Source organism: Lucilia cuprina, chromosome 2 (genome assembly GCF_022045245.1).
Source record: "Lucilia cuprina isolate Lc7/37 chromosome 2, ASM2204524v1, whole genome shotgun sequence".
Taxonomy (NCBI): Eukaryota; Metazoa; Arthropoda; class Insecta; order Diptera; family Calliphoridae; genus Lucilia; species Lucilia cuprina.
The window spans coordinates 44,204,841-44,222,120 of record NC_060950.1 but is presented as its reverse complement, the minus strand read 5'-3'; the positions used below and the strand labels follow the sequence as shown (position 1 = coordinate 44,222,120).

At 28.6% G+C, this 17,280-nt stretch overlaps 1 protein-coding gene across 5 annotated transcripts in view; it reads right to left on the bottom strand.

Annotated features, from left to right (window-relative positions):
- LOC124419329 overlaps positions 1-17,280 on the bottom strand; it is a 286,456-nt gene that overhangs the window by 131,635 nt on the left and 137,541 nt on the right. For all 5 annotated transcript variants that reach the window (XM_046948202.1, XM_046948208.1, XM_046948183.1 and 2 more), the window contains exon 3: positions 16,393-16,516. In XM_046948202.1, the coding sequence (XP_046804158.1) occupies positions 16,393-16,516 (124 nt within the window). The remainder of the gene's footprint in view (positions 1-16,392; positions 16,517-17,280) is intronic.

The window sequence follows — 17,280 nt, the reverse complement described above, 5'->3', positions numbered from 1 at the left end:
ACAATTGAATGCTATTTTCATTTCTAAATTTAAATTAATTATTAATCAAAAAAATGAAAAACAGTTCGGTTAAATTTTGTAAAGAAATTATATATTTTAATGAATGAACTTTTTATACCTTTTGAAATCAAAAAAGTCCTTTTTTCAAACTGCTTATCGATTTTTGTACAAGCATTATTGTCAGCTACCGGTTGATGTTTATAGATAGCGGAGTCGATTAAGCCGTGTCCGTCTGTCTGTCTGTTGAAATCAGTTTTTAGAGGACCCCAGATATCGGCGAGATCCGAATCTTCAAAAATTCTATTAGACATGCTTTCGAGAAGATCGCTATTTAAAATCAGTAAAATCGGTCGGTAAATAACGGAGATATGAGCAAAAATCCGAGACAACCTCTGAAAATTTCATCAAAAAATTGTTAAAAAGCAACAACAACACTGTATATAGAAAAATATGTACACGTGTGTGTGTAGATGTATTTGGTTTTATTCAGCTGTGTATTTTTTTGTATGTTTGGAATCCAAACATACAAAAAAATACACAGCAAAAAAATATGATTTGCATTTTTTGTTAAAATAAAATAATTTTCCCTTTTGTTTTGCAAATATATTTCTTAATGAATAGAAAAAAGTATTTAAAACGTTTTCAATTATATGAGAGTAGATTGTGAGTTATTGTACAATAATTTTATGCGAATAATGTAAGTTTGAAATTTAAAACTAAAACAAATTTTTTCCAAGTGCTTTTTAAAAATTTTTTTTTTACGATAAACAAAAAAAAAATCTAGAAAACACACTGTCTATAGCTAAGCGCATTTACAAAAACAAAAGAGTACCAAGCGCATAGGGCTTGGGCACCCTTGGTTTGGATGCTGTTGGCTTCATTGCGTTGTTATTTTTGTTTTTCTGTGTTTTTCGTTATGTATGTTTAGATGTCTGTTGGTTTAGATGCCTTGTGTATTTTGTGTTTTATTTCGTTTAGCGTTGTTGTTGTTGTTGTTCTTTTTGTTTAGCTTTTGATGTAATAATAATGTAGTCGGGAAAAAATTTACAATTTATATAAGATGTTTAAAATACACTATGGTGAAGGGTATAGAAGATTCGGCACAGCCGAATATAGCACTCTTACTTGTTTGTGCTAACTTTTTAAGTTTTTGTGATTAAAAAATATATTAGTTGGTGAAAGAAATAAACAATAAATATCTTGTTTGTAATACTTTGTGTGATGAATTAAATTATTAAACAGCAAAATATGTTTTTATTTTTGTATTTTTTTGTTTTATTTTACTAATGACAAATCTACCCCATCCCCTTGGCGTATTAACCCTATGGGTGGGGCGGTATCGCCATTTTTGGTCAATGTTAAAAAATATGTACATTAAAATGACTTAGACTTATAAAGGCGAAACTGATTATCAAGGACCTAAGTCCCCTGTCAAAGACCTAACTGGTGAAAATGTATTAGTAGAAGCACAAAAATAATTATTTTTTTTTGTGTTATTAATGGAATTTTATATCCTTTTGAATGAAAATATTTATTAATTATTTATTTTGAAAATATATTTTATCTCAAAAATATTATAAACACTACATTTTGTTAATTTTATCTGCACTAATGCAAAATGAAAAAAGAAAAATACTTTTTTAATTTTCAATACCAAAATGTACAACTTTTTTTCAGTTTTAATTAAAACAAGTTAGAGTGCTATATTCGGCTGTGCCGAATCTTAAATACCCTCCACCAGCTACTTCTATGTTATAACTTTTCTAATTGATCAAATATTTGTAGAAATAAGTTTTCCCATGTCTTTAATAGAAAAAATCACAAAAGTTAAATCTATTACAATTAGAAAATTTATTGAACATTATAAATTTAGTAATTTGCATGTGTAAAAGATTTAGAGATTTTCAAAATACAAATACATGTATGAAGGGCTTATTGCAGTAACTCGATAAGCCACCCACCATCACAATTCGTTTTTACGTGCCTTTTGAGTTGCTAGGAACCATATCTATTATCACTAAAAAGATTTTTAGCATATTATGGTAAATTGGCGATATGAAGGTCATGCCTCTTTTTCATTTTAAACTATTTGTAAGAATTTTTATTTCATTAACTCGATATGCCACATATAATTTTTACTTTTTTTAAGAAGTTCCTCTATAATGACGAAGATAAAAGCGGAACTTATAACTATTTATGTTATAGTGATAAAACAAGATAAGACAAGTAACATTCTACTAAGAAAAAATTATTCTGGTCAAAATCTCAAGAGATATAATTTTTTGAAATTAAAGTGGCTTACCATGTTACTGCATAAAAATTATTTAATTTTTAATTATGTACCTTACCAATTATCACAATTATCAGCTTATAAAAAAACATTACGCCTATTACATAAAGTGTATATCGAAACGATTTTTGAACAATGGAATTGAAATTTCTTAAATCTAACATGCATCGAAATTGGTTCAGATATTCAAAATGATGATCTCGAAGCAGAATATATACTATGGCGAATAAACGCAAGATTATCTCCAATTTTTATCTTATTATTCAGTTTAAAACCCAAGCCAATGTGTTTTGTCATTCTATTTAAAATATTTTTTGCCTGTACCATACTACAGGACCTGCCTTTTACTGCAGAATAATTTTTTATATTTACCCAAATTCATTGTAATATGAAAAAGTAATTAAAAATATAACAATATAAATTTCATATTGAAAATAAAATATATTCAATTATTGTTTGGCAATAACTTGATAAGCCACAATTTTTTGCTAAAACAGTGGTTTCCACTTTATTTATGATGTTCATCTATTGGGATCCGATAGCTATTGACCTCATATGATTATTCAGCGTATTTAAAGTACAAATTTAAAAATTCCTATTTTTTGTGAATTTTTTTCAACTTTAATGTCGATTTACTCAAAATTTTATTTTGAGTGCTGTGGTCAATTATGGACTAATCCAAAAAAGCTTTCATTGCAATATTTCTGTATATAAGAGCAATACTTGTACCAAATTTTGTATCGATATCTTAATTCTGTAATGGGTTATGTACGTGATTTTCGGGAGGGGATCTTGTATGGGAGCTATGATCAAATATGGACCGATCGAAAAAATCTTCAATTGTATTATATCTGTATATAAGAGCAATACTTTTACCAAATTTTATATCGATATCTTAATTTAGTAATCAGATATGCGCGTTTAAGTGATTTTCGGGAGGGGACCTTGTATGGGAGCTATGACCAATTATGGACCCATCCAAATATTTTTCCTCTGAATAAATTATATTGACGTAAAATTTTAAATTCTAAAATTTTGTGAAGAAGTTAGAAGTCAGAAGTTATTAACAAAAAACAAAATTTCCGGGCTGGTATATGAAAATGTTAACCGATTGGCGATTTTCCACAGAAATTAAGTTCTTGTTCGGAAACGAATGTTTGGCGATTTTTATGGAATTATGTTGCATAGTTTTCGAGAAAGTTACATCAGAATGTGTAAAAATGTTTTTTTTTCGAGGTTGTTTCAAATTTTGATTCATCACTTTTCCCGATGTGAACCGATTTTGCCCATTTTCAATACCAAACAACTTAGGAAAACGAAGAATTTGGTTAAATTCTATTGCTTCGTTTTATCGTGAGCGTGTTTTACACAGACAGACGGACATAGCTAAATCGACTCAGAATTTGATAAGGACCCAGAATATATACTTTGTTGGGTCTGAGATGAATATTTCTTGGTGTTACACACGGAATGACAAAGTTATATATACCCTCTAACACCACTGATGGTGGTGGAGGGTAAAATGAAATGTTAAAAAATAAAAAAAAATATTTTTTTTTTCGTTTGTAAAATATAAATAATTTTCGGGGTTTTATATAAAAAATAATAAACATTTGTTTAATTCACAATCAAGTTGTATATTTTACCTACTAAAGTGTAGTAACAGTGATTGTGAACAGATCTTTGCAGCAAGTCATAAGTTTATGTTCTCGATGTTAAAAGATAAAAAAATCAAAAAATATTAAATTAATTAAACATGCGAAATAAACCAAATTAATTTCTTTGAATTTTCAATTCTTTTATTTTCTTTATTCCACATTTTAAACTAATAAATACTTGTTTTAAATAAAATTTTAGTTTTTTGGTTTTTGTAAACAGTTGCTTGTTTTTTATTTCAGTGTTACCACTTAATCGTTTTTTATGCTAAAATCGTTTGAATTTTTGTTTATATGTTGAAATAAACAATTGGCAAAACTAAAATTTCTTACAACATTCGAAAAACATATGAAAAATTGTCGTATGAGTTGTATAGAGCTTTTGCATAGAAAATACCAACAACATTGTTATGACTACTGTAGCAGCTGCTGACATACAACGCTACAACATCGATTGTGAATTGAACAATTAAGTTTAAGTGATAAGAAAAACTAATAAGAGCTAATATCCTCGCAATTTTGCGAAGAAAATTTGAAGTTTAGTGAGTGCGTTTAATTCTCACAAGTTTGGTTTATTCTCTCAGAACTCGTCTATGTTAAGAGAATAAAAATTTTTGTTTGAAAACCGGTTCAGTTTCGCCTATATGCCTACCTATCTAAGTGTCCGAACCAAAAAATAAAAATTAAGAATATGTGTTGTGGTTTTAATTTGAGGCCGCCCTACTGGGAAAACATACAAGTAACCAAATTATATTTTTACATGGTAATTTAGCTTTAAGTAATTATACTAAAAATTTAAATACTGATTAATTAACATTTTTATGATAATTTATAAAGTTTTAATTTCCACACATAGTTCCAATAGTTTTAAACACTGTATGAAAATAAACGAAACATTTCGGAAACGTTTCCATAATGTACAAAACTTTTCAAAATTTGTAAATTTATTGAACTCATTTGATGAAAAATTTTTGTAAAATGTTCATATCATATTAAAAAATAAAGACAAAGATATTAAAATTTGTGAGGAAAATATATTCTGAATTGAATAATGTTTGTTTCAAACGAAAAATTCTATTCAGGCAGCTTAATTTGCAAAATTTAAGTGAGTACCTGAAGTTAAATAAAACTTAATTTTTTGTGAAAAATAAACATAAAAAAGTATAATTCATGAAAATATTATATTAAGAATGAATGAATATTTGTTAAGAATAGATAATTCTACTCCGGCGTAGTAATATTCAATATTTGACCATAATGTAGCAGCCGCCGGACGGGTAAATACCTCATATGAGTTTTGTTATATAAAGCGTTCCGGAACATAATGTTTTTAGTTAATCTCTTTATCTACATAGTGTATATTATACAATATTGTTTAATTTGTTAACATTTAATAGATTTCAAAATCTTAAAATACCAATCATCTCTTAAACAAATATAATTTTATTTAAATAATGATATAATCGCATACAAATGCATACAAAAATGTTATTTTATAAAATATTCTTTTTCTATTAAATGTTAACATATTAACCATATCGTTTTATATTTTAAATTTACATTGTTTATATAACGTGACTAAATAACAATAAACTTTTCCGGAACACTTTATATTAAGAAACACATATGAAGAACAGCGGCAGCTTGTTAATTCAGAAATTTATTCAACGCTATCAAATTAAACAATATTGTTTTATATATACACTATGTAGATGAAGAGATTAACTAAAAAAGTATCTTTCGGAACACTTTATATAACCAAACCCGTATGAGGTTACCTGGCCGGCTGCTGCTTCTTTATGGCCAAATATTGAAAATTACTCCGCAGGAGTAGAATTAACCATTCGCAACAGAGATTCACTTATTTGTTATATATTTTTTCATGATATGAACCTTTTTATGTATAATTTTCAAAAAAAAATTCAGAATATATTTTTATCGAAAGTTTTTATACCTTTATCTTTATTTATTAATAAAATATACAAATTTTACAGAAAAATCATAAAATGAATTCGCCATTGGTATGGTTTTTGACATTTACGTAAACCAAATGCTAAAACAAAATACATGTAAAATGTTGTTGTTGCAGAACTGCCACCACCTTGTAGGAAATCGCCTTGGAAATAATTTAATTTAAATTTTATGGTCCTTGTGTTATTTTTGTTACTAGTGCAGTGGTCGGCAAACTGATCCCTATAAACGAATAGGGCATCTTATCAGCGCTCCTACAATAAGATGTAAACCATGATCATACATTCCGAAATTTTCGTGTTTTTCGAAATAAAACATATTTTTTGGAAATTGAAAATATAGTAATTAATTAATAGTGTGGAAAGTTGAATACTAAAACCTTGGTCTATTTGAAAACTTTAATTTTTTTAAAGAATTTTATATTTTTTGTACGCTTTCTATAAAAAGATACAAGAAAAATTTAATATTTTTAAATATTGCACGTTTTGATAACAGTGATCTATGAAAGATTGATCTATTTTTAACATATGTACCTTTTTATAAGGTACCAAAAAGCATATTATGGATCCCTATTTACAAAATTTGTAATGAGATTTTGGATCCTATAATATTTTTGCATATTTTGTTATTAATGCATAAGTCGCATATTTTGCTTTAAACTCCATATATTTTGCATATTTCCAACATTTTTTATAGCATATTTTGCATGTTTTTTAATTTTTCTAAAAAAATTGTTTTATTTTCTCTGTATTTCATATAATGCATAAGTCGCATATTTTGCGACTTATGCATTTGCGAAATATATTGCATATATTTTGCATATTTCCAACATTTTTTATAGCATATTTTGCATGTTTTTAAATTTTTCTAAAAAAAAATGTTTTGTTTTCTCTGTGTTTCATATTTTTACAACTAATTTGGTATTTACATACATATTTAGATTTTTTGAAAAAAATATCAACAAATTTTGATTTAACAACAAAATACTAGATTCTATGAAATACAATTTTACATAGTTTTATTTAACTTTTAAAGGTATTTTGAGTTTGTGCTGCTAATTGTAACGTCCAAAATATTGGTCTTTAAAGTATCGGTTTAGTATCATTTTCTGCGTCTGTCCATCTGTGTGACCATATGGAAAGAAAACCTAATAAAATTTTGTTCTTACATCTCTCTCACGTCCATAATTCACTTAAAATACGGAAGAAATATAATTTATACAAAAATACATTCATTCACCAAATTTTATTAAAATTTCTATCAAGCTTTTCACTTTCAGAGGTCGTGGTTTCCTATATTTGTTGACAAAAACTTAAGATCTGAATATCTATTAATATGTACCTTTACAAAGAACTATTTTTTGTTGCATATTTTTTCCATTATATATTGCATTTATAAGGGCATATTTTTAATTTATTAGTGCATGAAAATCCTTGCCCTGTTCATCACTATACTTGTATTTTATGTATTTGTATATCGTAACATCGTTTTTGAAAGTGGACTCTATATCTGGGGTATTGTCAATTTTAAATCCATCACTATTAATTTTGGTAAGATATTTCTGTTCTTATAAACTTGTTTATGACTAATTTTACCATTATGCTGGTATTATAAAGCCTGTTTTGAGCTTTAAAATAATTTCCTTAAGAGGAATTTATATGAGTGTATGGTCAGTTATGACCCAAAATTTTCTGATGTTGGCCCAGGGATGACAAAATTGGTACGATGGTACTTTTTTTGATACTATTTGATGTCCAAAGTCTTATTTGATACTTTCAGGGCTACAATCTCAATATCCGATTATCCGGCTTAAACGATAATCGGATATTGATTTACACGATCACACAAGTAATATGATCTGTCAAAATTTTGTGTAGAAGAGTACGGATGGGATCGTCTAAACGCAATATGTAATGAAACCATCACACATTGAGGGAGAATACAGATGGAAAATTTGAGACGCGTATGGCTCTCTTCATTTTTTGAAATGATTCAAAAAAACCAGCATGTCGCATTAGATCAGGGATGTATTTTTATGTAAACACATATAAAAAAGAGAAACAGCTGTTTCCATCTGACTTTTTTATTGTTTTATACCAATCCTGTAAACACAAAAAAAATAAATAATACGACTTTTATTCTCTTTTCATGGAATTTCATTTTACTTTTTCATTAGACTTGTTGTACGTAAAGTGTGATCGTCTGAAGGCCCTTTTAACCGTTATTAAATCTGTTTGGTAAAATAATTTTTTTTGTATGGGAACTTTCCATAAATCGTTTTGAAATAACAAGAGAATTAGAATATGGGGATATAAGTTTCTTTAAAATTTAAAACACTTTTTAAAATATTTTTTTTTGCACTTTTTCCCAAAAATGCATCAAATAAAAGTTGTAGGAAACAGCTACTAAAGTACTCTATAATTTTAGTAGCTGTTTCTCTTCAATATTATCAGACAAAATGTTAAAATAGTTGAAACACTGATATTATGTTAGACGCTTCTATAAAATTAACTATCGCTGAGTTCTAATATTACTTCATATTTTCTCCATCACATCTGGAATCTGAAATATTATGTCCTGAGTTTTGACAAAACGCAATTTTTGTCACTTTTCGAGACTTTATAACAGCGCCTTGAGTGCTTTAAATATAACATTTTACAAAGTACAATTTCGTGGTAATATTTGTATCGCAGCTATGAGATACCATGTATTTCGTGGGAAAACTTCATCAAATTATATCAAAGATGTTAACATTGAGGGACGGACACCATATCAACATATAACGCCCATTCCAATTTAAAAATATATATAGATATATTTCAGAAATTACAAACTTTTAGCAAAAAAAATATTTTAGTACTTTGGATTGTAAGAAAGCTTTAACTGAATACTCTCCCTAATACTACTACTACTAACGAAATAGCGAATGTAATAGCTTTAAAGCCACGATCGGCAACTCCTATACACAGTGTTTTTTAACCTTTACTAAATTTACACAGATTACTCACACGCATAGAAAACACAATTCAGTCTCATTTGAGCTGTCATAGAAGAAGGTTGTGTTGTCGCTCGTTTCTTGCTTTTGCAATAAAAATTAACGAAATTGTATAAATGAAGGGATGGATAATACTAATTATTGTTGTACTTTTTATACCCTTCACCTTCGTGAGAAGAGTATATATAAGTTTGTCATTCCGTTTGTAATTTCTATAATATAATTTTCCGACCCTATAAAGTATATATTCTGGATCCTTATAGATAGCGGAGTCGATTAAGCCGTGTCCGTCTGTCTGTCTGTTGAAATCAATTTTTAGAGGACCCCACATATCGGCGAGATCCGAATCTTCAATAATTCTATTAGACATGCTTTCGAGAAGATCGCTATTTAAAATCAGCAAAATCGGTCGGTAAATAACGGAGGTATGAGCAAAAATCCGAGACAACCTCTGAAAATTTCATCAAAAAATTGTTATAAAAGCAACAACTACACTGTATATAGAAAAACATGTACACGTGTGTGTGTAGATGTATTTGGTTTTATTCAGCTGTGTATTTTTTTGTATGTTTGGAATCCAAACATACAAAAAATACACAGCAAAAAATATGATTTGCATTTTTTGTTAAAATAAAATAATTTTCCCTTTTGTTTTGCAAATATATTTTTTAATGAATAGAAAAAAGTATTTAAAACGTTTTCAATTATATGAGAGTAGATTGTGAGTTATTGTACAATAATTTTTATGCGAATAATGTAAGTTTGAAATTTAAAACTAACACATATTTTCTTCAAGTGCTTTTTAAAACAATTTTTTTACGATAAACAAAAACAAAATCTACGTCTCGTCAATGTTTACCAACAATGAATCAGAAGTCGAAGTCGACCTGCTTCGAGTCGGAGCTTAGCCGCCGCCGAACTATATTTAGTTGCTTGAGCCGCCGCCGAAACATTCGGACTAACACATTCGGAGTCGGAGCTTAGCCGAAACATTCGGCTTAAATCGACTCAAATTTTTTTAATGTTTTTATTAACTAGACTCTAAGATCAATTATGTTTAAAATACACTATGGTGAAGGGTATATAAAATTCGGCACAGCCGAATATAGCACTCTTACTTGTTTAGCATCTAAACTACATATTTAATAGTTTTTAGAATTATAATCTTTTTAAAATGTTTTTTCATTCAACATAATTTGCAAATTAATATGTTATGTATATATTTGATTTAAAATATAGTTAAAAATATTAAATTTGTATTTTTATATACATATATTTTAAAATTTAAAATAAATATGTCTAAAACAAGGCAACTAAAAAATATTAGTTTTGTGTTAAATTAATATATTTCTAAATTTCAATTATCCATATATGCATTTTTGTGGAGATGAGAGTACAATGACTTCTCATTTCTTGTTTTTTCGCTCTTTAACTTATACAAGTGTAAAATGATGTAGTATATGTCTGCCGATCCTGGCTTTAAAGGGAAGGGAGCTCAAGGCAGTTAAACTGGCAAACGCAAAACCACCCGACGCAACAAAAGGTGAACTAAAAATAAGACCTCTTGGAATAATTAAACTGTGGGTAGAACCACGAAAATAGGGGGTGACCCTGATGAGAGCAAGGCGAAAAACTCCTCAAAATGAGCAAGTCTGAAGTTAGTATGATAGTACGTGTTCTGAGTGGAAACACAGGATTACGAGCACATTTATGCAAAATTAAAGGTGCGGACTCAGACGTATGTAGAGCATGTGGAGAGGACAGTGAAACACTGGGGCACTTTCTTTGCGTCCAAGTTATATCCAAGTATCTTGGAAGTGATGTTATTCCGGAAATAGCACTCCTGACTAACACTGATTGGAATAATTCATTCAATTCTTTTTTTAATGATAAAGAGCGGCCCGATTGTGGCCTAGGTGCATTTCTTCGGATATGATGTAGTACACATCCTCCTATCAACCTAGCCTAAGTACTAAGATCCAAAAAGGTACTCTCTGAAATATTTTTTGATACTGAAACAAAATCTTTTTTTCCATCCCTGTGTTGACCTTATAAAACTGTGGAATTTTGTCACTTACTACTATTATTAAGTCACTTAAGAGCGATAGGGTAATTTTCTAATGGGATCTACTATGATGGGATCAATTATGAGCCGATAGTCACTAAATTTAGTAAAGTGATTTTTTGTACCTGTTTGTGCGAAGTGTATCATAATAATGCTATTATTAAGCCAGTCATGAGTCTTAAAATTAAATTTGGAAGATAGATTTTTGTTTTTATACAACTTGTTTATGTGAAATTTCGTCGCTATACTGCTACTGTTAAGTAAATTATGATCGGGATTGGTCAATTATGGTTCGATATATCACAGTATAATTTCTGTTTGCTTAAAAAACTTGTTCAAAATTTTATCTCGAATGCTGCCTAATTAATATACAACTCTATGACACGTTGTACTCTATTAAGTGTTAAAAAACGCATTCGAACGACTCATAAAAATTCAAAAAGTATTTGTAGTCAAAAATCTATAAGAAAGATTCCTTCCAGAATTGTCTTGTAAATAATTAAACAAAAAATGTTTTTTAATGAATTCATAAAGTATTTGTAATTTTTCAAAAAGACGAAATGTTTCTTTTAAAAACCCATGTTTTGTAAACTGTAAATTTTGGTTCTTCCGAAGCAAAAGTTTGCCGACCCCCCAAAAATGTTTTTGTAATGAGCAAAACAATCAGGAAACGTTAGCGATGTTTTGTTCGAAACTTTTTACTTTTGAATTTCATTGCGATATTTGTGTTTATTAGTTGATTTTGGACATTCAAGTAATTTTTTGAAGGGGACTTTGTATGGGAGCTAGGGTCAAATGAGGCCCGATCTTTATGAAATTTGTCAAGGTCATCAAGGCTTGTATAAAACTTAGTTGTGGTATATACTGGTATATTTAACATAATTATGAGAAGAAGACCTATTCGGGAGGTTTTGTTGTATGTTCTGTTATTTTGAAAATTGCGACCTGTACCTTGCGCACAAAGTTTACATGTACAGCCAGCCAGACGGACGGTCATCAACACAAACCCAATAGAGTATATTGTGTTTGTGGTGATTGTAGGTAGGATCAGTTAGTTAAAGATCTCAATTTTATTTTATATTAAATATTAAATTATTTATTAAAAAAGTTAAAATTATTATATTTTGTGTTTTTTGAATTCCAACATAAATTAATTATTATGTAATAATGAAAAATATTTTCAAAAGAATTTTCATAGATAATATGATAATAATATTACTGTTATAATTTATAAATTACAAAGTATGTATCCACACTACTTCCCCTCTGAAAAAATGTTAATGCCCAATAAATTAAAAGTAACATGTTTGGATTTTTGTTTTACCTTATTAGTGTCAGTAGTAGAGCTTTCTGTGATAGCTGGTTTAATACGGTCAATAGGTATAGTTACAATTTCCTCTTCTTTTTCAATTTTGAAACATTTTTTATCTTTTTCTATTACTCTGTGTGGTCCTTCATATGGTGGTTGCAATGACCGTTTATTAATTGCTCGCACGTATACATATTTACAACTTTTTAAATTCTTTGGAATATACAATCCAGATTCCGAAACAGTGTGATGCACTATGTTTGATCTAACATTTTTAAAATGTTCCTTTAACTTAAATAAAGAATCAGCAGCGTCAAAGTTATTTTCCTGAACCACAATTTCTCAAGGTAAACGAATATTTTGTTCGTATGTCATTTCAGCTGGAGATGCCTTTAAATCTTCCTTAAAGATGGATCTTAAACCTAATAATGCTATTGGAAGTTCATCGTACCATTTTGAAGAATCATTTTTGGCCATTAAAGTAGCTTTAATTTGTCTATGGAACCGCTCGATGATACCATTAGCTTGTGGATGATAAGCTAATGTTGTAATAATTTGACTACCTAAAAATTTAGTTAATTCTGAAAACATGTGTGAAGTAAATTGACTACCTTGATCTGTGGTTATTTTTAATGGTACACCAAATCTAGATATGTAATGCCGTATAAGTAATAGTATCTACTACGGTTTTCGTATTTATTTCCCTTAATGGAAAGGCTTCAGGCCAGCGTGTGAAACGATCTATTAAAGTTAGTAAATATCTATAACCATTAGATGGGGGAAGTGGCCCTACAATATCTACGTGTACATGTTCAAAACGTCCCTTTGGTATAGGTATTTTAAGAACGGGGGATTTCGTATGTTTATGAACTTTGGATCGTTGACAACTTAAACATTCCTTTGACCATTCGTTTATTTCCTTACTCATATTTGGCCAAAAGTATTTTCTTGTTATTAAACGTTTTGTTGCTCGGGTGCCTGGATGTGAAATTCCATGTAGCTTTGTAAATACTAGTTTTCCTAAGCTTAAAGGTACATATGGTCCAGTATTATCATGTGACAATTCGCACCAAATTTCTGCATTAATGAGTGGTACTTGTATTAATTTTAAGTTACATGAGTGTAATTTGTTTTTCACTAGATTTTTAATTTCCAAATCATTTTGTTGTTCATAGAGTAATGTCTTTAAATTTAATTCATTTTCTGCCAAAGTGTCAATATCAACAGGTCTAGACAGACTATCCGCTACTACATTTGATTCACTACGAATATAACGAATGTCTGTAGTAAATGGAGAAATGTACTCCAAATGCCTAGTTTGCCTTGGGCTTCTTTCCGTTTTGGAGTTTATAGCATATGTTAGAGGTTTATGATCTGTATAAATCACAAAGGTACGACCTTCTAATAAATATCTAAAGTGTTTAATGTTTAAATATATACCAAGTAATTTGCGATCGAATGCACTATGTTATGACTCAAAAAATCTATATTATTAACACCGAAAATACATTTTCCTGGTTTTATATTTAATCCGTATTCATCAAGTCGTTGGAATACTGTTCTTAAATGTTCGTAATGTTCTTCTTCATTTTCACTGGCTATTAGAACATCATCAATATATGTAAAAACAAAATCTAACCCACTAAATACTTCGTTTATAAAACGTTGGAATGTTTGAGCCGAATTTCGTAATCCGAATGGCATGCGTAGAAATTCGAATATTCCGAATGGTGTGGTTATTGCAGTTTTATATATATCTTCCTTAGCCATAGGTATTTGATGATAAGCCCTAATTAAATCTAATTTTGAAAAAATTATTTTTTATATTCATATTCAAATCGTGAATGTGTGGTAACGGATAACGGTCAGGAATAGTAACAGAATTGAGTCGCCTAAAATCGCCACACGGTCGCCAGTCGTTGGGATCTTTTTTAAGAACAAGATGAAGGGCCAATGAAACACAAGAATTTGATGGTCTGCAAATACCGGCTTTGACTAAAAATTCAAATTCTGACTTTGCTACTTTATATTTTAAAGGATCTAGTCTTCGGGGCTTAGTAAATGGGCGAGTTCCTTCAGTATTCAATCTATGAACAGTTGAATGTTTTACAGTCTTAGTGTAATCCGATTCGGCTGTTAAAGAAGGAAACTCCCTTAATAGCTTAGTGTATTTATTGTCGAAAGCAAATAATTTAGGTAATGATATAGTACAATTTGAAGATATTTCACTTACTTTTAAATTCGTAAGTGGATCTATTACTTCTTGGGGTAGTGCAGTAATAATGTGTTCATATTTTGTTTTGTCCAAAGATATTCCTTTGGTTGTAAATTGCATTTCTGCATGGATAAACCAGGCCTCAGGACAATTTGTCCAAAACTGAGGAAGTTTAACTGAAGTGGCATACAGATCGTAATTTGATTGAGGTGAGTAATTGGTTAATATGGGGTTCCTCTCTATGAATTGTGGATTCTGTCTTTGTTGTGTAATGTTTGTATTTGTGTCCGAGTTTTCAAGTTGTTGTGTGTTGTCACTATTAGTTGTCTGAAGAGTACTACGCGAGAGTGAGTGAATAGGCAACATTTTTCAAAAGGAAAGTTAACAATAGGAACAAATTATTATGTAAATAAGCAAAACAAACACATAACAAATTTTTAACGAAACAAATGAATACCAATACTTGTATTTTTATATATTTTCGTTTATGACAATTCTCCCTTGTTTATTCTCCCTTACCAGATTACAGTATGTAGGAACAATCTTTTAAAATCTTGAACAGCAAGCTTCTACGCTAAGTATCTTGTAAATGTTCTCTTGATTAATTAATTTTAAAAATTTTATAAGATTTGATTTCCAAATTGCACCCAGAAAATTTTATAATTATCATTCTATGAACGTATTATCTCATTCATATTTTAACGGTTAATTAAACTTCTTCTTGTTTAGTATAATTCATTATTATTGATTGTAATTGTAGTTCTACCAAATTTTACACAAAGATAGACATATTTGGTTTGGCCAATATGTAGGTAGGAACAGTTAGTTAAAGATCTCAATTTTATTTTATATTAAATATTAAATTATTTATTAAAAAAGTTAAAATTATTATATTTTGTGTTTTTCGAATTCTAACATAATTAATTATTATGTAATAATGAAAAATATTTTCAAAAGAATTTTCATAGATAATATGATAATAATATTACTGTTATAATTTATAAATTACAAAGTATGTATCCACAGTGGTGTACATTTTTTTTCATTCTGCCTAAGATGCGACATACATATGTATGTCAACACATACCTCATTTATAACATCAGCCAAAATTATCCATGAATTACATAACAGAGTTCAAAATTTGAATAAAAGAAATTTTTTAACAAATCGTTGTCTTGTACAGGCCTTTACTTTAATGTGATGTTTCTACAGTTTATGATATAAATTATTAGTATCTATCAAAACGAACAGCGCCCTCTTTCGGCGGTACACTCTATAGCATTAAATCTATGTATTTATGTATTTATAGACATTAATGCCTAAGTATTACTTCTCTTTTACAAAAAAAGTAAAATTTTAACTCAAACTACTCACACGTTATCTAGATACAACACATAAGTAAGTGTTTATTTCATCAACATGAAACTACACTTGACCACAACATTCTATGATCAAAATCCTTATCATATAATTTTCAAGATATTAAACGAAAGAAATTTTTAATGCATAGAATTAATTTCTTAATATCTAAAGAAAAGAGAATTTCCTATATATTTTATATATATAGTACATAAAAATATCTGTTATTTTTAGTAAATTTATTAAAAAATGTTAAATGGAATTCTTGAAAACCTCAACAAAATTTTTCTGGGATTTCCGAAAATATATATTCGCGAAAAATTTCTCGCTTATATTAGTAAAGCAATTTTTAATTGTTAAGTCTTATTATCTGTGTGACTGTATGTATTAGTACTTTTTATATAATTGTTTAAATTTTATTTTATTGTTTAAACTTATCATCCAGAAAATACATCTGAAACTAACATTGTAACAAAATTTTGCGTAGCATCCAATTGTACTTAAAATTGTTTTAAAAGTATCATTTACTTACCATTATTCTATATTTTTCTTTGCAAGCGTAGTTGGACTCATCTATGTCTTCATAACAATCTGACTTATAATCTTCTGGGAGTTGTCGGCCTTCATATTCGCAAAGTTTATGAAGAGGTCGTGACCTAAAAAAAAAGAATTAATAAAAAATTAATTTCACATATTTTCTATAAATAAATAAAACAAGAATGATCAAATATCCGACCTAGATTTCAATTCTGCTTTTTAGCTTATTAGTTCGTTTAAAAGGAGGATGTATATTATAGTGCGAATTTTACCCCTCCAGAATTGTTCTGTTTTTCTTAAACTACATAAAAAAAATTAGGCGTTAACAGGTGCCGCAAATGCTCTGAAGTGCATATGCAAGGGGAAATAACGTTTTTTTCAGTTTTTGATTAAATTTGACCATGTAGTAATAAATTTAGCACTTTATTGTAAAAGAATCGTAATATGCCCAGAGTAAGCAGAAGAGTAACAGAAATATATAAAACACAAAAATTGCTTGAAAATTTTAAATGTTATAGCAAAATACCCAGGATATTAAAGTGTCTCGAAATGTGACACAAAATTAATTTTTTTGGATATATTCAAAAATATATTTATATTTACTCGGATCTTAGTTTTTGTTTTTATAAGAAAACGCAAACTTGGTCAGAAAAGTTTGATTTTTTTATGGGCAGTTTCAAACCTCCAATTTCAGTTTTTTTGAATCTATGTTAAACAAATTTAAAACTTTTTAGAAGAAATCATGGGGATTTATAGACAATAAATTAATATAATAAACAATAATATTAAACGGCAAAAAATTAAGTCAATATTCCTACATGTTAGCTGCACCTGCGATTTGATCTCGGAGAATTTCGGGAAAATTGCATTTTTTTGCAATATT